General features: G+C 36.1%; 4 protein-coding genes and 1 long non-coding RNA gene across 5 annotated transcripts; 3 read left to right on the top strand and 2 right to left on the bottom strand.

Annotated features, from left to right (window-relative positions):
• Window positions 1-52: 52 nt before the first annotated feature.
• On the bottom strand, window positions 53-4,067 carry LOC110846637 (macrophage colony-stimulating factor 1 receptor 1). Its single transcript, XM_022093451.2, has 15 exons — window positions 3,578-4,067; window positions 3,351-3,488; window positions 2,496-3,289; window positions 2,365-2,400; window positions 2,081-2,205; window positions 1,950-2,016; window positions 1,760-1,874; window positions 1,575-1,689; window positions 1,416-1,498; window positions 1,301-1,346; window positions 1,175-1,199; window positions 1,023-1,109; window positions 839-938; window positions 665-770; window positions 53-283 (listed from the first exon to the last, which is right to left on the bottom strand). The coding sequence occupies exons 1-15, from the start codon at window positions 3,958-3,960 to the stop codon at window positions 140-142; spliced, it is 2,364 nt and encodes a 787-aa protein (XP_021949143.2). The 5' UTR covers window positions 3,961-4,067; the 3' UTR covers window positions 53-139.
• Window positions 4,068-4,186: 119 nt separating this feature from the next.
• LOC110847815 lies at window positions 4,187-5,371 on the top strand. Its single transcript, XM_022094821.2, has 4 exons — window positions 4,187-4,630; window positions 4,699-4,798; window positions 4,887-4,984; window positions 5,059-5,371. Exons 1-4 carry the CDS (start codon window positions 4,559-4,561, stop codon window positions 5,287-5,289), a joined length of 501 nt encoding a protein of 166 aa, XP_021950513.1. The 5' UTR covers window positions 4,187-4,558; the 3' UTR covers window positions 5,290-5,371.
• Window positions 5,372-5,476: 105 nt separating this feature from the next.
• On the top strand, window positions 5,477-9,181 carry LOC110847828. The gene is made up of 6 exons (XR_004834440.1): window positions 5,477-6,039; window positions 6,128-6,215; window positions 6,313-6,407; window positions 6,470-7,378; window positions 7,454-7,693; window positions 8,558-9,181. It is a non-coding gene; the product is annotated as an uncharacterized LOC110847828 (long non-coding RNA).
• LOC110847875 (tyrosine-protein phosphatase 1) lies at window positions 8,850-20,373 on the bottom strand. The gene is made up of 21 exons (XM_022094907.2): window positions 20,197-20,373; window positions 16,521-17,197; window positions 16,268-16,405; window positions 15,961-16,184; window positions 15,793-15,884; window positions 15,336-15,626; window positions 15,158-15,246; window positions 14,422-15,071; window positions 14,119-14,302; window positions 13,953-14,019; window positions 13,247-13,294; window positions 12,994-13,155; window positions 12,631-12,894; window positions 12,442-12,561; window positions 12,308-12,354; window positions 12,161-12,226; window positions 11,973-12,089; window positions 11,881-11,907; window positions 11,719-11,811; window positions 11,469-11,633; window positions 8,850-9,405 (listed from the first exon to the last, which is right to left on the bottom strand). The coding sequence occupies exons 2-21, from the start codon at window positions 16,782-16,784 to the stop codon at window positions 9,223-9,225; spliced, it is 3,291 nt and encodes a 1,096-aa protein (XP_021950599.1). The 5' UTR covers window positions 16,785-17,197; window positions 20,197-20,373; the 3' UTR covers window positions 8,850-9,222.
• LOC110847877 (zinc finger protein 569) lies at window positions 9,388-11,321 on the top strand. The gene is made up of 8 exons (XM_035850034.1): window positions 9,388-9,525; window positions 9,603-9,733; window positions 9,798-9,987; window positions 10,060-10,254; window positions 10,325-10,498; window positions 10,567-10,731; window positions 10,793-11,087; window positions 11,162-11,321. Exons 3-8 carry the CDS (start codon window positions 9,806-9,808, stop codon window positions 11,228-11,230), a joined length of 1,080 nt encoding a protein of 359 aa, XP_035705927.1. The 5' UTR covers window positions 9,388-9,525; window positions 9,603-9,733; window positions 9,798-9,805; the 3' UTR covers window positions 11,231-11,321.
• Window positions 20,374-20,486: the final 113 nt, after the last annotated feature.

Genomic DNA, 20,486 nt, shown 5'->3' with positions numbered 1-20,486 from the left:
CAGATAAATACGCTGGTTGCAATGTCAATTATACAAAAAATGCATTCGTAAATAACCTTTAACAAATATTCAAGTTTATGGCCAACATTGTTTTGATTTTAAAGTGATAAATTATGTCGAATCATTATTGTAAATATTCTCAGCAATCAGCCTGATTGAGCTTCCCGTACACGTAGTTCCCCTCGTCCTTCATGTCATTAACGCGTGGCGCGGTTATCTCAGAGTCGCCGATGTATAAGGTTTTATCGTCACCGATGACCCGTACATATCCACCTCCGGAACCCTGGATTAATTAATTTAATTTGCCAGTTAAAACTTTGCATTAAAATTGGTTTAATACTAATCCTAGAGGCTCGAACGTTGGGGACAGTTTGTTAGAAATGTTTTTAACACGGTTCACACAGAGTAAATTCTGGTAGAAAAAAGTTGTCTCTGATAAGTATTCTAACAAATCGTCTGAGACAAATTTTACTCACAAATGGTCATATTACGATTTCTCGAGTTTTGACATTTTGATTCTCACAAATTTTGTTTCAGAAAAAATGCGTCGAGTGAGAATTTAGTGTGAACACTTCATAAGATTTTTTCAAATTCGAATTATTTAAGTCAAAACTTTTGTTTCTAATAACGTCCGTGAGGCAGAGCCTTAAGAGCGCTAGATAACCTGATTTAACAAAGCGTTGGCCATAGCTTCCAGTATTCGTTTGATGTCAAAAATGGCAGGTCGATGGTGAGGATCTTCCGTCCAGCAGTCTCTCATTACTTCATACCTATGGTCAAGTGATGCATATGCACGTTTAGTGTAAATCAATTATTTTAAATATTTGCCTAGACGTACAATTCGTCTGTCGAATATTGCGGCTGTGGAGGTCTCAAACCTTTCTCGAGTCTGTCTACAAATGTCTCTTCCCAGTTTAGTCCGGGGTAAGGTGTTTGACCTGAAATTTTAAAGATTAGCCGAGACACTAACTGCGACTCTATGTATAAATATGTTAAATCACATTATAAAGTTTATATGTTACCTAAACTGAAAATCTCCCAAAATACAATACCCATCGACCAAATATCAGACTTAACCGAAAACTTCATATCCTTTAGCGACTCGATAGCTGTTTGTGACAATTTATTAAACAAAACTACATATTAATAGATAGTTATTGTACAAATTCTATACCCATCCATTTCCACGGGAGAGGAGCCTGTCATAATTGCAATAACATAAGCAATTAATAATGCAAAAATTCACTTAAATATTTGTTTAATCAGAAATAATAAATGAATCGAGGTGGATCAATCAAACCTGTGATTGTTTCGTGTAGTAGTAACTGGACACATCAATGAGACGTCTAGATAAACAAAGTCAAAGTCGAAGTTCAAAATAGAGAAGTCGTGAAAGAAAGTAAAGATTGCAATACCGAGATAACCCGAAATCTGCAATTTTTGCTACCATCTTTTCGTCTAGAAGAATATTCCTCGTTGCAAGATCACCATGAATTACCTAAAAAAATGAGCAATATTTGAGCTAAAATGATTACTAACATATCCAGCAAATATCCCAAAATTCATTTGAATACCCCGACACTGCTCAAATAGTCCAACCCGTTAGCAATTTGTGTCGACCATTTAATCAACTCTAGGGTAGTAATTTGCTTAGTGTATGATCCTTTCCGGTTGTAAGCATAATTTCCACTACAAAATATTAAAAATGATTCCGATAATCATGAAATGAGAATTTTTTCACTAAATGCTTTCTATGTACCTGAAGGCACACAATTTACCATCCTTGATAAGATTAACAAAGCTTGTGCGGTAAGATCTCAGGTAATTGTGCAAATTTCCAAGTGCGCAAAACTCTACAGCAATAAACACTTCTCCTAAAATAAGAGAGAGACATGAACCATTATTGCCTGGTCGTTAAAAACCTAATAGAATTTTCCGAATTAACGTACTTTTTCGAATGCTATGCGTGCATGCGCCGACTAAGCTTACAATATTGTTATGTTTTCCAATGAAGGCCTTTTAAAAAAAATAATGCAGTTTCTTCAAGTTCAGTGAGAAAAATAAGCATTGCATGAAATACCATTATCTTTAGCTCGCTTAAGAGTGCTTTAAAATAAAGCACGCCAACGTTTCGTTTAACGGCTTTCACCGCCACCGTTACACTTTCTCCGCTCCTTTCATTCAGCACGCTCCCTTTCATCACGACTGGAATAAATTGAAATTTACACTAGTCAAAATAAGCTCCCTTGAACTAAAAATTGGATCGTATGAACTTATTTTGACTAGTGTAACTTATTCTTATAATGAAACTTGAATTAAAAATAGTCGACTTATGTATGTCTTTGTTGAATCCCAAATTCTTACTTCCAAAGAATCCGCTGCCAAGTACTGTGGTTTCGTCTGCGCATTAATTGTATTCAAATTTATGTCAAGTGGATGCATTTGCATGGAATTGATATTCATCAGGCATGAACAACTATAAAATTAAGACATACCAATACGCAATAAATCCCTGGGAATTTCAAACGCCTTGTTGTAAGGGAGTGCCAGGATTGGAGTATTGCAGTCCACCGATCTTTTTGGAATTCCAACTCCAAATCCTGTAGTTCCATCCAAAAACTCTCGAATTTCCGTTTCGGTTAATTTCCTTAGAATATTTTTAGTTTGGCGATTTTTCCACATGGTGTAAGCAAATCCAAGTCCTAATAACAAGGCAATTCCAGTACCAGCACCAGCGACTGGTCCAACAGGAAATTTAGACGACGATTCTCCATCTAATCCTGCCTTTCCTTGCAAAATTTTTGTCACCGTGATGGTAATTACTTTTTCCGCATAATGGATAGAATCATTTGCCATAATCCCGACTAAAAATATGCTCCCCACTTCGACCCCATCGAGATTACTGTTGATTGTACTATTTTCAGAAAAGTACAAGTCCACATAGTGCACATATCCATCCGTCATGGCTGGCTCGTTCAGTACAAAGTTGAAATTGTCACACGAGGCGTAATTTTCATGCTCAATGCACGTTGCAGTAATGTTGGCATATTCGAAATTTATGTCTCTATCAGTGATGATAAAAGGCTCCTTATTTAACTTTGAGTCGGACCACGGAAGTGTTACATTAATCTCATAAATGTTGTCCAGGCTAAATTGAGGAGGATACGAGTTGCCATCGAGGATAATGACCATGAAAGTGTAAGTTAATGACGATAATGATGCTTCGACACCAGCCGATGAACAATATATCCGATACGAGACCTCAATGCTAGCTGCCCAGTTTTCTTCTCTAAAAATTTGTGTATGTATTATTACAGATTAAGCGTGCATTATTTTAAATTACTTCTCACCTAAACTCAGAAAGTGGTCGCGCAAGGGTAAACTCGAGAAAGTTTGAATTAGTGAGATTGACTTTAACAAAGCTGTTGACACTTCTGACTGATTCGTCCACCAACTCTACTGAACTGACTCCTAGAACTGGATACCTCCTAAATAAATAGAATATAATTTAAGAAATAAGGATGAGAAGGACCAAGTTGCATAATATACTTCAATTACAACTTTGGTCTTAACGTACGCAATAAGTGAACCAACGGGAGCGTTTAGTCTTTTTTCAACGAACGAGAATCCTGTACTTTTGATGCTGTCTATTTGTATCCCCCAATTTACGTTTCTTGCATTTATATTTGCATTGCAACTTTGAATTACTAACAGACTAAAAATAATAGAACTAAAATTACCAAGATAAAAGGTTTTGGTTATAAGCTGTGCCATAATATTGTAAATAATTATGTATGCAATACTAATGTCTCCCTTGCTGCTCAACTTGGCTTTGTTGACGCTTAAATAAATAAAATGATGGGCCCTCTGCGTTGTGAAAATGTCAGTTATCGTCGATATCTGAAAAGTCCTGATGGGAAATACTTGACTCTTTTTGCTGTCATATTCCGTCGTCGTCATCAACCAATCAATGAACTGATATTGTATGATTCCTGCTAATTGCAAATATGTATCAGTTCATTATCAGCGCAATCATCATCAACTACATAAACTTGAGGCAACCTTGGTTAGCTTATTTGTTTAGTTTTGACGAGGTCTCATTTCTCCTCTGACTGAGAATATTTTGCAAAAGTTGTACAAATATGTATGATGTAGCAAAATGTAAAAAAAAACTGACTTTTGCGTCATATATTTTAGTTAGCCTATTCAAGAAGATGTGCTTACGGTGGACAGAAATAATGATCTTGCTGACAGTTGGGAACCATTATTATTTCATACTGACAGGTCGGATGAATGTTTTTATTTTCCTGATGGGCTTTTTCAATTTCCACACACCGGAGACTAGTTTAAACAAACAGATTATAATTGTGAAATGAAATTCACATGTAAAATGAAGCTTGAACGTTACGAGTCTTCTCAGTTTCACTGTCGAAAGTGAGCTGCTTATCAATCTTTTAGTTAAAAATACATGCAGCGTATACTATTACCTTTGATCTTGTTTGAAAATTGTTTGTGAAAAAATATATTGAATATACAATTTTAAATTGCCTTAATTGAAATGGAATCTCGACGGGAGGATAATCCGTGGAAGCAAAAATCAAGGATTGAGTTGATCGCTTTTTCAGACATTGTGCGTATCTGTAGTTTTAAATTAAAGCTACGAATTGGATTGTCCCATTATTGTCGGTTTTGTTTTAGATTGTTGCAGTGGTGGGAGTTATCTATTCAACTTATAGAATGTTCACATTTTACTGGAATTTAGAAACTCAGGATGTAACGGAATGGGTTAAGCATCCTTGTATGTACTTACATACTTGTCAATATCAATTATGCATTATACGCCTTAAATTAAATTGAATTAATATCGTGTTTTTTAAAATATATAGTGCATTTTCCATTTTACGTGTTTCTTTGGGTGGTTGTGCTCCTGTTATACGGATTTCAAATGGGAACATCATTTGTCCTGTACAGTGCGATTGACCAGGTAGACCCTTACTTTTGGTACATTTAATAATTGTGCAGTTTATTTTATGGTGGTGTATTTACTGCTTATTTTAGGAAGCCACAGAATCAGATCCATACATTTCCGTGCAGAAATGTAACTGTTGGCTGCGTTGTTCGCGAGTTTTGCTTGGAGTGATTGTTATCAAATTGTGTCTTCAACCAGTCATAATGAGTGTTGGAAAGTTCTATAACGTTTACACAATTGTCTTTGGATTTATAGAGCTACTTTTCAGATGTGCAGCTATTTTTGCAGTAAAAGGATTCATTCAAGACCTGCAACAGTGAAATTATTATTCATAATAAAATGCTGGCAGTATTTATTTATGTTTACACATGTGCAGAGTAAAATAAAATTGGAATATATAAATCCATGCCTAATTTAGTCAATTTATTTGTATCACAACAAGGTACACTGACATTTTGCATATGGAAATTAACTATTTTGGTCCGAATTACACAGTCTATTGAGTATACATGTGCACCTATGTATTTTAGTTGATCTATCGATTCTGTAATAGGAATGCAGCCAGCAAAAGTATTAAGTGCATACCTTAATTCAAAATCAAAATTATTAAATTCAAAAATCCTAGTTTGCCTCATCGTCGATTGTGGAAGATCCATAAGGTCAGGAAAGATTAGAAATTTCATAATTAATAATAATAGTCCAGGATGCTTTGCATGCATGCGTACACATTGCAGAGTTTCAAGTGCATTTGAGAGCGTGGTAAAAAAACGTGCGTGCGGATTACAATATATATTAGACCAACTCATGTTTAGCAATTTGGAGGTACGATTAAAAAATCTTGGAATTGTGGATACATACCTCAATACCAAAGACATGGCAGCATCTGCACCATATCCGTCAACAGTTGCTTTTACAAAATGTTGCTTCTGCGGATGTCGAATCCCATAAATCTCGCAAGAGTGGGCAGTCGTAAATTGAAAGTCGAGTTTTGCAGGAACGTGCACGCCGGAAAGATGGCAAAATCAAGCTGTGCAATAATTTGTGTCCGTATTATTGGGATACTTGATTTGGTAAGACGTTGAAATATTCAAGTAGTCATAATACCTATGCACATACGTATATATCTTCTTTATTTATTTCTCATGCGTACGTATGCAGTTCATTGCCGTCGCATTGATTGGAGTTGCTAGCTTCCAATTTGCGAAAGGATCTTCTCTTCTCAACGGTCCAAAAAGTGACAGTGAAAGTGAGCCCTGGTTAAAATGCATGCTGTGTGCGTGTCAATGGTTATTTATGTGGAATAAGTAATCAGATCTAGAAATTTTCACTTTCTGTTCCAACAGAGTTGATTCGACTGGGCTGCTATGCCTCCGCTATCTACATCTTCCTCCTTATTCAGGTTGTGATGAGCATCAGACTGTACCGAGCTGCAGGAAAAGTAAGCTCAAAAATGAAAAGCAATGATTTGAAATATGTGGACGTTGAATTCAATATTCACAGATTGTGGGAAGGTCCATGTACGCAATAAAAGTATTTGGATGGTGGAGAGAATGGAGTGCGATTTACTTGATGGCAATGCTACTCCATGCCATGGTCGTACTTATGCTGATGGAAGAAGGTCAGCGAAGAATAATTTCACTAATTTCATCATTGGGCCATGCATTTGTTCGTCCGATTGGGATCTTTTTGGTTGGGGTGTTCAAACGCCGATTGGAACTTCAACAGTTTCCGAAGAAAGACTTGCCAAACAGTGGAGAGATCTAAGAAGAATGCGCTTCAATAACTAGTATTATGCAAAAATAAACCTGTTTAAGTCGCCGAATCATTAGTGAAGAGCATTCGAAAATAAATAAGTTTGGATTTAAATTGGCTTGCACACTATGAAAATCTCAATAACGCGGCGTTCAAGGTTATATTTTCTCCACTGGCAAGTCTTAACGTCGTCCTGTCATGGATAATCTACTTAAATCATTCTTAATATCTAGCGAGAACGGACTTTCTTTGACAAGCTCAGTGTCAAAATGTTTGCTTAAACTTTGATTATTATTAGAAATGGGAAACCAATAAACAAATAAAGCGTTGACAGGAATTAAGGTCACCCGTACAGCACAACCTGGCGTGTAGATAACCATTTAAATTTTGCTATACATACATACATCCGATGTCTGCATTTTATCGTGAAAATGCATGAAAGAAATGTCGGACAAAACTTACATAACGCACTCCATTACAAGCACCTTGTCTCATGATATTAATTTTTTCAAGCCATTTACATACGTGCAGCACCTACTTTTGCTTTGTCAGACGAGGGTGATTTATCGCAAAGATCACAACGTTTTTTTTAAAGCCATGCAAGTTTCAACCAAGTTCAAGGGATCGGGCGTCACTGGAATTGCTGTAATAGATTGGGTACACAAGTCAAAAATATTACTTTTTAAATAGTGGGTAAATGCCATTAATGTGTATTACGTAATTACTCGCCAGATTTTCTCTATATTTCACATCTGCAACTATTTTTTTCGTCTCAAGCGTTTCAATTTCTTATCCCTCGAACCATCGGCGATTCCAAGCAAGTTAATTTTATAAAATTGCATAAAGAGCTTGGAATCAACATTACATGAAAATTTTCTATTTCCAGTTTACCAAGCAGCATGGATAACTTTATTTGCGAAGCATATTATACAAATGTTTGTATCAGGCTATCTGTTTTTATGCCTGCGACAGGTAATGCATTTTTAGCCCGAATCAAGGCTTATGTAACTGTCTGTCTGTGTTAGTGAATGAGTTCACAGATCGGTCCAGTGTGGGTCACCAATTACTGTTTTTATTATTTTAAATTTGACATAAGGGTACACGTCAGATTAACAAAAGTGGGCCTTTCTTTAAGGCGGAATAGCATGCTGGCTGATGCGGGGTTTTTTGTTTGAATTGTTGTGTCTCAACTTTCCCTTCCTCCATCCATTCAAATGGCGATTTTGAAAAATGTTCACCGCCTTTCGTTTTTAACAATATGAAGATATTAATGCACCTAAAAATCGGTAATTTTTAGGCTTACATAGTTAGGAGATAAAAATTTTGATTTTTTTCTTCAACAAGAAGATAAATATAAAATAGATGAAAAATAATCAATAAAATTTAAATATTTCCTCATTGAAGAAAAAAATCAAAATTTTTATCTCCTAACTATGTAAGCCTAAAAATTACCGATTTTTAGGTGCATTAAATATCTTCATATTGTTAAAAACGAAAGGCGGTGAACATTTTTCAAAATCGCCATTTGAATGCATGGAGGAAGATAAAGTTGAGACACAACAATTCAAACAAAAAACACGTGATACAATGCCACGTTAAGTTTGTCACCTACACTGGTAGTCCGAAATGCTGACTGAATATATATATTAGGTAACCGATGTACAATAACGATACCACTTTTGTACAGCACTAGTCAGAAGGGTTCTCGAGAAGGGTAATCCACTCAATTAAATTAGAAATGAGAAAAATTAGTGACTCGGGCTATATCCATTCTGTAGGTTACTTAAAAATAAACACCATAAAAATCCTTAAATATCTCGTATATTTTTTATGCAGGTCAACTATTCAAAGCAGCACTTTAGATATATGATGTTCGCTTGTCACGTATGGTACACACTCTCGCTCACCATTTACATGGCGTCCTCTCTCATGGATGGAGTTATTTTATCCGTCTGCAAATGCAGCATTAACATTCAGAACCCGACGACAATGCAACTGAACTTTATTCTCAATGACCAGCCATCAAAAGAAGTTGTGATTCATGCGATGGAAATATTTTTTAGATTTACTGGAATGTGGATTGTGTACAAATTTGCGGGCCAATTTCATTTAAGCTGATAAGTTAATGTTTGGTAATACTTATTGCAGTATCTGGTCTTTATTTGTCACATATAATAAACTTATTACGCATGCTATAAATATGTTGTCATCTATCTACGCGATCCAGAAGAAGTAGAATTAAATCACAGAAATTATGGTTACTTAAATTGGGATACAAATACTTGATAAATTATGACAAAAAAAGTTTCGAGATCAAATACCGAAAAAACATCAGTTCACGTCACAGCTTCACAATAAAATTCTAAAACAACACGAGCGTACATTTTCTTTACTTAAAATTTACTTTGTTCCTCCTACTTTGTAAATTCACTAAAAAAGTTATCAATAAAACAAGCATGTCACCACTCCAAATAGTTTCCAACCACTGCAAAACTCAAGTTTCAGTTAAACAATTTGGCTGAGGTGAACCACGATGCAAAAGTCCTTGATGAATTTGCCGACGAAGAAGCTCCGTTGCAGTTTGCAGGTGAATTGGGGGCTGCAATACAAAATTCAGGGTTTGGACGTACAATTCCTTCTTGGTAAACCTTTAAGACAGCTTCGCAAACGAATTGGTATTGTGACTAATAGAAGCGCGAGTTGAAGATTGAATCAACGTTTGTTGTTGGATCGTCACATGTGGAGAAAGTAAAAAAACCGAGTCAGTTATTAATTCCATAATAGTCACTCCTAGTCAAACTAAGGTAAATAATTATGTATTAAGCGTATTATCATGATATATTTGAGGATTTAATTGTGAATTTGTCCTTTATTTGTACAGGTCGGCTGAATTTACTATGGGTAGGCAAAAAACTGCGAAGTTGTCTTTAGACGATGTCGCCATTGGATTATTTGTTTTGGAGTTGGACAATTCCATCTCTTAAAAATTGAAGGATGAGGTTAAGGCATGGGGTAAGTTCATCCTCATCAAACTATGAAATGATTATGTGTATGAGATGTTCTCTGTTTTATGTAGCTCATCTAATGCAAATTCACCGGGTAATTGTGCAACTGTGGCGAGACAGCCGAGGTCGAGTCAGGATGATAACAGCAGGAGTATCAGAAATTAAAGATCTCGAATTGGCTTCGATTAATGCCATCAACAAGTCAAATGGTCGGTTGAAACCATTCAAGCTTGGAGGAACATCGAGCTACTGTTCTTACTTGTAAGTCTACATTTTATTTGGATATTCTGTTCTACTATGTATGTATATCGATTCATAAATATTCTATTGTAGAGATAAGACAAAGATTCGTCTCACGGCTAATCCTAAAGATTGCATCGACATTGGTGTGTACTCTGACTCATTTTTCAGCGGATGTGAGACAAAGTTTTACACCAGGGACAGGAAACAAGTCACTTGCTCCTTCATGCCATCCACAGCCAAGCAATACTTGAAAAAGGATGTTGATAAAATCAACGCTGCGATAGAGTAATACATATATATATAGTAATATGTTTGCACAATATAACAATTTTATTGGCTTTATTGTTATTTGTAGTGCAAAGATTCACAATCTGATTGAGGAGGTTGATCCGGAAGATGAAGTGGAAGAAGATTTGGAAGACGTGTCACTGGTGAAGAAGAAGAAAGCAAGAGTTTTCAGAAAAGGCCGTAAAGTGCACATTTGCGGTGTATGTGGACTTCGAGTCCAAGACAAAACCGAAATGGATAGGTGAGTATAATTCACAAATTTCTATGTATTTATAATATTCTGATTCGCTTTGTTGTCCCATACTCTAGACACACAAGGACACATACAGGGGAGCGCCCGTTCATGTGCGAAAAATGCCCCGCTAGACCACGTTTCGCACAAAAATCGAATCTCACGCGTCATCAAAGGCTTGGTTGTGGAAACCGTGGTGGTGGTAATCAGAAGATTGGAAGGAGGAAGCTTCAGATTATGCGGTATGTACTTGTACATATAATTATGAAACCATCCTAACCATATTTTTATTTACATTTCCAGAATGAGGGTCGAAAATGGAGAATCGTCACAAGAAGTAGTGAACGCCCCTGCTCCAGAGAAGACCAAGGAGGAATTAGAAAAGGAGATTCTCGGTTTGAAGGAGGAGATTCGTGACTTGAAGACGGAAAATAACTTTTTGAAGAAGGAACGTCAACAACAACCACCACCACGAGTTTCTCTTTCCGACAAGACCAACAGCAAAGTTGTCACCAAATCCGTCCAAACCAAGCTCACATTTCCACCAAAGATAGTGGCCAAGAAAGAGAAGAAGACAAGTCGGAAACGAACTGTGGAGGTAAGCTGCTAAATTTATAATGATTATTTCACTGGTACATGAATAATAATAATAATCTACTCTGAAATCCCTAGCTCACTGGATCGTGGTCTGATGCTGAGGATGATTTCTTCAAAACTAAGATGCCAAAACAATTAGAATAGTTTTACTCATATTATTATATGATCTCAATGTTTTTTTGTTTTTGATTCCATGAACTGGTAATAAAGTTTCTATTATAGTAAGAGCAAAGAATACTCTTCAATCACAAAGTCAATACCAATTGTACGAATTGGTATTGACTCTGCAAAAATATTTAAGTGAATAAAGTATAGCATAATACTTAACTACAAGTCTTTATAATGGAACATATATACGTAGCATCAATTTCCATATACTTACAGACGTTTGTATCATAAGTGGACGTTGCTCTCTCATTCTATTCACAATGTCCAAGGGGTAGACAGGCTGGTTAGCTTCAATTAGACATTCGGCAGTTTCCATCAAAATTAAAACTCCCGTTCGACCAATTCCGGCGGAACAATGCACGATTACAGGATCAAATGACTATCATAATACATGAAATGATGAGAATAGTGAGAATACAATAATTTAGTGATACATACTTATTAATAAAAATATTAGCACTCACCCCAGAACGAACTTGTCTGACTTTGTCCATAAAACGAATGAAGGAGTTTTTGTCAGAGGGGGTGCCGTGATCCGGCCAAGACTCGTATTGAAGCTACAAATCGAAAATAGTATAATTAATAAGAACTTTGTGGAAAATTTAGGCTAATTTTTTTGTCCTCACTTGAATGACGGACCGTTCCTCTTTTGTCTGTAAAAAGTGTATACTCTTATTTTGTTGTGATACTTTTATTTTTAAGCATTAATTGAGCAGACCTGAAGGTGTTTGATGGTGAATTCTCTTTGGATCCATTGCCTCGAGCTTTTTGTTTGAACAAGGGTGACCTGAATGTTATGATGAGTGACTGGATTGTTGGTTTGGTCAGGCCAATACTGCGATAAATAAATGACTCGTATTAACTGAACTATAAATATGACTCATATAATAGCGAATGTGCGATTACCTGAAAGCATTTTGATCTTCCGCGTTCGTTAAGTGAGGTCAGCATAACAATCAACGGAGACTGTGACTAAAATAATTAACAAAATATGTGTGTAGTGATATCTGTGTTTACTAAATCAAGTTAGAGGCAGTCAATTTGAGTTCTTACCTCCCAGGTCATAATCCAGAAATCACCGGTTGTAGTTGACAGCGGACCTGTGTGAGTAGGAGCAATAAATCCCTTGTTATTAAAAACATACATAAATTGCAATAAGTGGTGCTTCCGTATTTTTATTTATCAACCTTGGGCAGCAATGTAACGGTTGACCACTCCAGACGATGGCACTTCCATTGAAATAAAATTAGCATTAATGTAATCTCCACCTCCCGGGGAGTTTATCAGTAACACTCTCGTCTTATCATCTGACAAATAATTAGAGTAAAATGTTTAATCGCACTAAAACACTGAAATGATGAAATGCAAGATCTTACAAGGTAAAATATCTCTGTATCTGTTTTTGGAAGAGTTTTCTTGGTCCTTGGCAGCGTCACAAGTTAGCTCTGGTTTTCTTCGAGTCAAAAGATCAAACTGATTCGAAATGTCAGTCTCAATGGCTTCTGCCAAGAGGAGCATGGAAGCGGTCAACGGGCTTTGAATAGATTCTGACCCATTCCCCCTCTGAGATGGCATTTGCAGCAAAGGCACTTCTGGCACGTAACGGAATGGTGGTTCTTCGTAGTCATCCGTCGTGTAAACTGCACACGCGGTAAAAAAAATACAAAATATGATGAATTTACATCGTTTCGTGTGACACATTTTCTTAAATCAGTCTATATATTAAACATTTTGCATACCATTTTGCTTCACACGAAGAACAAGTTCTTTCTTCACAGATGCAGCACTGCGAATCGCACTAACTACATCTGCATGGATCATTCCTGCAGTTTCCCTTCCATTGATTTGAATTATTTGGTCAGCTTCGTTTAATCGAGGGTAGCATTGGTCAGCAGGAGTGCCTAAATATGTGGATAATTATGTTAAAGCAGGATTTGAAGCAAGTCGCAGCATACCACTTTGATACATGTGTAGCAGCTTGAAAAAACTCACCAGGTGCGACTCGCGACACGAGTATTGGACATCCCATGTCAAATCCTCCTACAATAACAATGCCATTACGGTCAGATAAATCTATGAGTGTATTTTCTTTAACGAACCACGGACTACATGTCTCCTAGCAAAACCCACACCACTTGAAGATGACAATTTTTGGCGATTTTTTTGAGATTTCATCCTCATCCAAATAAATCCTGTTATCTGTCAAACAAGTAGCTTTTTCTCACTAATACTGGGTCGCTCGCTCGCTACACTATCTTCAATGGATCCAAATTACTATGTTATTTATATTCTAGCGTGTTAATAACGCTCTACATGCGTCAATGGCTGAGGTAATGTGACTACAATTATACATACATGCACTATACAAATGTATCTAGCTATTGGAAGCACCTCGCTCTCTGCGTCGTTAATTAACCTCTTACAAATTCAAGTCTCTCCGAATCTAATATAATCTCTACTCCGCTTCTGCATATACTTATGTATTACCAAATATTTACATGGCAAAGACTCTTTACACGACTAAATGTGGGTAATGATCAATGTAAATGAATAAAAGCTGCAGTTTATGTCATACAAATGATGGTTACATTGACGCGTAGGTGTAAAATCAAGGACAATTGAAAAGAAGATGGCATGGACACAGATCTCTCATTAACTCATACACACAACAATTATGCAAAACTACGGCTATTCTCACCTTTCACATTGAATCCAAACTTTCCATCATGGGCGTCAGGCTCTAAGCGGATGGTCACAATTCCGTCCTAAACCAATCATGATGCAATTAAATATGTAAAAATAATGTGAACATTAGTTGGTTACAATTTGTTATTCTGACACATTGAGATATGAATAGTACTCACATCAGAAATAGAATTTTCATCGTCATCCATAAAAGCAATTCCTTTGGAAATATGAGGCGTTGAAATTGCTGCTGCTGCGTTAAGAACAATAGCTGCAACTTGAGCTGTACTGGAACCCATGAGTTTACCTCCATTGCAGAGCTGAACTTGCTGAGAGGAAACAGGTTCAACAAATCCACCCTCGCTGAAATTGACAAATGTGTAATTTTATTTTGAACACCACTGAAGCTGTCAAACTCAACTTGACATTGGCAACTAATAACTAATGCAAGTGACAGTTGAAAACAAATTTTACGAACTTACTCGTCAGACAAGTGTTGCTCTGCCCAAGCCATTCGTGGCTGTTCCTGGTGTCGAGCCGAAACGCCCGTGCGACTACTTGAATCCAGTGGCAGAGTTAATTTCAATCGATCGCTCAAAGCTCCGTTAGTGTTTCGATAAACCCCGTTGCCACCATTTTTATTCGTCCATGCATCGATTTTGGACTCTTTTAAACTAACAATCCCATAAGTTTCCAGAGCGTTATTGTGTTCGTTTTTATCGTTCATAGGATATTTCATCTGAGAATTATTGCCGTCCCAATGACTACTGTTTTCCTTATTGCAATCGCCATTTGTAATCATGTCTACTTCTTCAGACGACTGAATCGTTCTTCTAGAATCCAAAACAGGTGTAACTTGTTTGCTAACCACAACACGTTTGCTTTGAGATCTAAAGAAAGTTCTCCTAGTTCTGGAAACACTTTTTGAAGCGTCTTCTCGAGTTTGATATTCAGTCTTTCCAGTGTAGTGAAAACGGGAACCAAACCCAAAGAGGGCAAGGGTTGGAACATGAACAGGGGGCGGTGACCGGAGGCGGAAAAATGCATGATTTTCCACACAGCACTTCCATAAAGCTTTGCAACTTCTGTAACTAAAACATTCGAACAGGAGAAGAGTATCATAGTCTTCACTCTGCAAATTAAAAATTGTAATGATTATAAATCACACAGAGAAAAATATTTGATTATAATATCCTTATTAAGTATATTGGTACTCACCAGCTCTCGGCGTAGTTGTATGAAAAACTGCTTTCTTTTAAAAGCAATCTTTGTAATTTTGCTCCAACAAAATGTATTAATTTTGAGGCCTGTGATAAAAGGACACAAAACAATTTACGATTTCTTCTGTCTTGCATGTCGTGTACCCCAATAACGCCCGTAATAACACAATACATACCACTGTGATAAACTCGGATGCCATCGGAGGATATCCCCAACTCCAGATCCTTCCCAGCGTTATCCATCACTCGATGAAAATTGACTCCATAAGCATCCAGTTTCTTAACTTGATCCAAATAATTAAATTCAGCGTCCGCTGGGGTTTGTCCATGGTGAAGCTGATGAATTTCGCAAATTTTGCGATATACGTCTTCAATATGGGGTCCATTTATTCGTAAATTGAGTCTTCTCAAATAGAGCCCCTCGTGATCATGTAGCTCATTTTCAAAATCTCCAATTTCTGATTGAGCTGCATTTTAACAGAAATCTCTATTTAGCCAACTACTTTACTGAAAGAGCAGAGGGTATTAAAGAAAAGACACATAGCTTATAATATAGTTGAAAAATGAGCGTTTAAGCAAAGTAACGATACGTAGCGTAGTAGATAATGTACATATCAATTAAAATATGCATACCTGCATACGATGCCAGGACGCAACCGGTGCTTGGGCTGACAAGTAGCCTGTTTTCATTGATATCCTTTCGTATTTGTAGATACACATGATATCTATTAAAAAATTAAAACATCAAATGATACAAATTTGTAGCTTTGAAATATAGGAATTTTGGAGGTTGGTACAAACCTTGTGTACTCTTCGTGGAGTTTTGATGGGTCTTCAACAAAGAACTTCACTCTGAAGTACACGGTTGCACAGGAACTAATAGAAGATGTTGACGAGTAGTCTCTCAGTTTTGAACCAGATTTTCGACGAAAATCACCGTTGGATGACTCAAACGATGATTTCTTTTGCGACGGCTTGGTAAAACGGATTTGCTTTTTTAAGGGCTTTGATGCCTCTACCCAACGCTGTCAAAGATCGTTAACAGTAATCAGTGAATTTATTATATATCATTAAATTTCTACATAATGTGTGGTTAATTGTGTCATACCAAATGGGGCGAGCTCAAAGGATGGATAACTTCTGGTGGTGGTAACAATTCATCGTATGTAAGTCCAAAGTAATCTCGCTCAATTAGCTCCAGGTGTTGGAACACTTTATCTAGAAGTACCGATCCTCTAGCAGATTTCTAAAACAATACGTACACAATTAGATCATTTAAGTGATTATTCACTTTTCTAGACTTGCCACATTTTTCGAAGATAAGAGAACCTAAACATAAATCTAAAAGTAGTCTGACTCACCTCCACTTCAAAGGTGTGTTGAGAATCATCCAGAAATATCACTGTAATGCTCAACCGTTTTGCTCTACTGGATCTACTCCTGGAAATTCTATATGTGGAGCTGGAAATGGAAGCTTTGGAGGTGGTTGGTGGTCCAGCAGCGTTGGAAATTGCATTCAAGTTATTGTTTGTGGTGGAGGACGGTGTAGCATCAAGTGACGAATCGCGAACTCTATAAGTCCCCCTGGCTCCTGAGATGAAACTCTTTCGAGACTTTTCAAACATTGTTTTCCTACTCAGAACCCGTATTCTTCTTTAGCCAACTTTATACAGAATATCGCTAGCGTCATTAGATGTGGGTTTAAATCATGTTGTCGAGTAAGTCTCATCACGTTGTCGTCCATCACGTGCAGGATAACCGTATTGTTAGAGCCTTAGTTAAACCCTTCAGATATTTGCAACGTTCAAGTTTTTAGTTTGCATAACAAAGGGTGCATTTTATTAGTTATTGTTTTTTCAGGAATGGCAAAACTTGAAACGATGCAAAACTTCGAGGTTGTGTTCTAGTAAATATTTGCCACTGGAAGTTTTTCGTCCGAGTCAAACTCCTTTGATCCGTCTTTTGTTACTCTTGCAAGAGTTTCCTTCTTGCAAAAATTGAGCTACTTCCTGTTACTCCACCGCTGACACAATGGTAACTGTAATAATAAAATACATGAAAGTTAATAGCTTGTCATTTCCCACTTAGGAGGATGCGACCTACATTTCACACGCATTTATAAACGTGCGTAAATCTTACACAAGTTCACCTACGACAATTTAAGAATTACAATACCACCTCTAACCAAATATATACAAAATTGTGGGTGGCAGATCACCGTGGTCGAGGGGTACATAAATTACGTAGGTTTATTTAATTCCACTCTTTACAAAACAGCAGAAGCTACAAATAAGCTTAAAGATCCATATTATTTTATGTATATAATGCATATCGCCTTTCGAATGAGAGACAGGTACAAATTTATCTAAAAACTTACTGCTCTACATCACGATCATATCTTATCCTTACTACATAGCAGATTTTTTAATGAGCAATGTATCCAATACGAGGAAACTATTTACATATGTATATAGGTACTTAATTCACATTTTTTCAAAAATGGGTCTCTTGCAAATCTAAATTCTACATAATATTAGGCCATTTGAGAACTTATTTTTACGGAATTTATAGTACAGAATGGAATATGATATTCTTTGTCAAAAATAGTTATTCACGTATTTGTGAATCGCGTTTTATGAATCAATATCTGTTAAATAGAACGAGGAGCAATTAACAAAATTGTGAATAGATATTTAGTGATATGCAAACAAAAACATTTTGTTCAATGTATAAATAAAGTTTGGTAACTTGAATCAACAATAACATTAACTAAGTGGACATTGAGTTGCATAATATTCAGTTCACTCATGTTTGAAACACAAGTTAATAATAAGCTAAAGATTGATAAACGGCTTTACAACATTGTGATGGCTAATCTGATGAGCGCAACTTTAACTTTTACATGTATTTAATCCTTATTGCCTCATAAAAGATATGCTCAAAATAAGAATCTGTATCGTTAATAATGAGTTCAGCAATTACTGTGAAGGGTTCTTATACTAAATACTACGCTACACAATACGACACTACAAGGAACTCTTATCGTGATTAACAAAATCACGTCGATATGCTTTTTGAACTTGCTTGCATAATCTTAAATATTAAATATCAGTGATTATGAAAATAATTATTTTTTTCATGTTCGTCATTAACATCTACATAAGTAAATATAAATATGTACATATGTGCATGCATATTATTAGTCGTACTATTTAAACTATCTGACCATTTGGTCAATAATGCGTATATTAGTATAAAGCGACTTGAATTACATACTTGCGCTTAAATGAGGATAATTTTGCACCCAATATTAGCCATATAACTTGAGAATTTAATTTAGTTTTGAGATGACAAGAATGTTTTCATTAAAATCTGTGTGTGCAATATAAAATGTGATCGTTTAAATGGAACTACTTTGTGTTAATCATACTTATTTAGTATATGTGTACCCAGAGTATACTATAGACCACAGGATTGTATAGTCCAATTATGAAAATAATTTCATTGAAGTATTCAAAATTGTATAGTCTGGAATTAAAATTTTGAGCATCTGCACTGAAAATTATAAATGATGGCCAATAAGAATGTCTTGGATAATTAAGTTTGTCATTCTATCACTATCTTTGGCCGGCTTAATGTCCTTCTGATCAAATTAAAATTCTTTCATCAATAAATCTGGCTGGCCGTGTACCACCCTGAGCTCACGTGCATATATTAATGTAAGAATTCTGTGTCAATTGTGCTGAATGGCTCCGGGCCCGCTGGGTGTGCCATATCGATTATTCGTCATTGTAAATTCATGCCCGTGCAATAAGTACTTTTCCATTCACCCACAAAATGTTTGTAATGCTAAGCCATAAACGGATATTTCTCAATTTTAGCCAATGTATGCATTAGAAGCACCACTTCCTGTATTACCTCCAGGTATAGTTTCAACTGGAATTTTATTTCTTCGACCCTTTGTCGTGTAATTTACTCAATAAATACTTAAATACTGTTCCACGCTATGCGGCAGTTATCAATGACCGGAGGTGGCGAGGATGTAAGCATGTATGTGTCTTCATACATACTTAATGTGTTGTTGCTATAATAATGGGATCGATTCACTAGATCGATAGCTTGTCTTTAGGTATATGAGCCTCCATTTAAAGTTGTTTTAAATTTCATCCAATTGGCAACATTATGGATTAATCCCGTGCCAATTCCTATTTTGCCTCCAGGAAAAAAAATCGTTTATTTGCAGTAGTTAAATTTCATAGTAGGTGAATCTTCGTATCATCTAATTAATCCGCGATTAATACGAAATTAAGCATCATTTGCGCTACTAGTTGACATACGTACCTGGTGATGAATGAGAATTAAAATAGGTTCAGAATTAATGTGAGGTCTCAAGCCTCTGTCAATTAATAATTTAAAAAATCGTTCCACGTTCCACATGAGCAATTTGGTGAATGAATCGAATATCGACAAGAAATTGGCTTTGAAATATCAACAGTGCTGTCTTTCTTTCAAGCTAAATTACTAGACTGTGAACTGGAAATTAGAACTGTGGCTTAGTAATTTGTATACAACTATTTTAAACGAGTTGACGAATGTCGTGTTACAGTATTGCTAACTATGCTCCATTTATGCAGGAAAAATGTTTTTGATTTTAATAGTTGATCACAGCGCATAACTATATTCGGCAATTAATGATTAATCATATAAGAATGCACTAAAGAATCATCCCTTCCTACTTCAACCTAATTAACATAACTTCAGAATAGTAAATTTCTAAATGACTGTCAAAATTTCATATTACTTACAAGTTACTATATTTAGTAGCAAAATGTAGAATCGCTGGTTTGGCACAATGTGCATTATAGTTAAGATTGAACTCGATTGTCATTAGAATTGTGTGTATTATGTACATAATGAGTGGCTCAGTTCCGATTTTTGCCTGTAGCTAAATGAATATTTGCCGTCCTATTTAGTATTATTCTGGGAAAAATAATGATCAACTAGATAACTGGACTACTAAACAAATAATAGACTTACTTTGACACTGCATCAAAATCGGTCAGCACAAATTTTCAGAATCTAAAACTGTTCCCATTTGACTCCTACTTAATTACATAACTCGTAGTAACTCATCACTTAACTAGAACTAGTTGTAGAAGAGCCACTCAAATTTTTGGTTCCCACGATAGAGAAGACGATATAACGGACAGGATGAGGTAATTTTATGAGGAATATGTTCAGCTTTTGCTCGGTGTCAGGTAGCAGAAGAACATTATACAAAAGTAATAAATTATTATTCTGAGTAATGTTCTCAGTCAGTCAAGTGT

The sequence above is a fragment of the Folsomia candida genome, unplaced genomic scaffold (assembly GCF_002217175.1).
Source record: "Folsomia candida strain VU population unplaced genomic scaffold, ASM221717v1 Fcan01_Sc003, whole genome shotgun sequence".
Lineage (NCBI taxonomy): Eukaryota > Metazoa > Arthropoda > Collembola > Entomobryomorpha > Isotomidae > Folsomia > Folsomia candida.
The sequence above is the reverse complement of the archived record's forward strand: the minus strand, read 5'-3'. Positions and strand labels throughout refer to the sequence as shown.

Bases quoted from the DNA above. Each gene is read 5' to 3' on its own strand.
- LOC110846637 (XM_022093451.2), bottom strand. From the start codon at position 3,960: ATGACGACGACGGAATATGACAGCAAAAAGAGTCAAGTATTTCCCATC. The intron at 2,401-2,495 runs GTATGTCTTAAT...ATTAATGCGCAG, and splicing joins CAGGGATTTATTGCGTATTG to ACGAAACCACAGTACTTGGC. The intron at 1,110-1,174 runs GTATAGAATTTG...TGTCACAAACAG, and splicing joins TCTCCCGTGGAAATGGATGG to CTATCGAGTCGCTAAAGGAT.
- LOC110847815 (XM_022094821.2), top strand. From the start codon at position 4,559: ATGGAATCTCGACGGGAGGATAATCCGTGGAAGCAAAAATCAAGGATT. The intron at 4,631-4,698 runs GTGCGTATCTGT...GTTTTGTTTTAG, and splicing joins TGATCGCTTTTTCAGACATT to ATTGTTGCAGTGGTGGGAGT. The intron at 4,985-5,058 runs GTAGACCCTTAC...TGCTTATTTTAG, and splicing joins TGTACAGTGCGATTGACCAG to GAAGCCACAGAATCAGATCC.
- LOC110847877 (XM_035850034.1), top strand. From the start codon at position 9,806: ATGCAAATTCACCGGGTAATTGTGCAACTGTGGCGAGACAGCCGAGGT. The intron at 10,255-10,324 runs GTAATACATATA...TGTTATTTGTAG, and splicing joins AAAATCAACGCTGCGATAGA to TGCAAAGATTCACAATCTGA. The intron at 11,088-11,161 runs GTAAGCTGCTAA...TGAAATCCCTAG, and splicing joins GTCGGAAACGAACTGTGGAG to CTCACTGGATCGTGGTCTGA.
- LOC110847875 (XM_022094907.2), bottom strand. From the start codon at position 16,784: ATGTTTGAAAAGTCTCGAAAGAGTTTCATCTCAGGAGCCAGGGGGACT. The intron at 12,227-12,307 runs GTAAGAACTCAA...TAATTATTTTAG, and splicing joins TCTGGATTATGACCTGGGAG to TCACAGTCTCCGTTGATTGT. The intron at 11,812-11,880 runs GTGAGGACAAAA...TTCGATTTGTAG, and splicing joins AGGAACGGTCCGTCATTCAA to CTTCAATACGAGTCTTGGCC.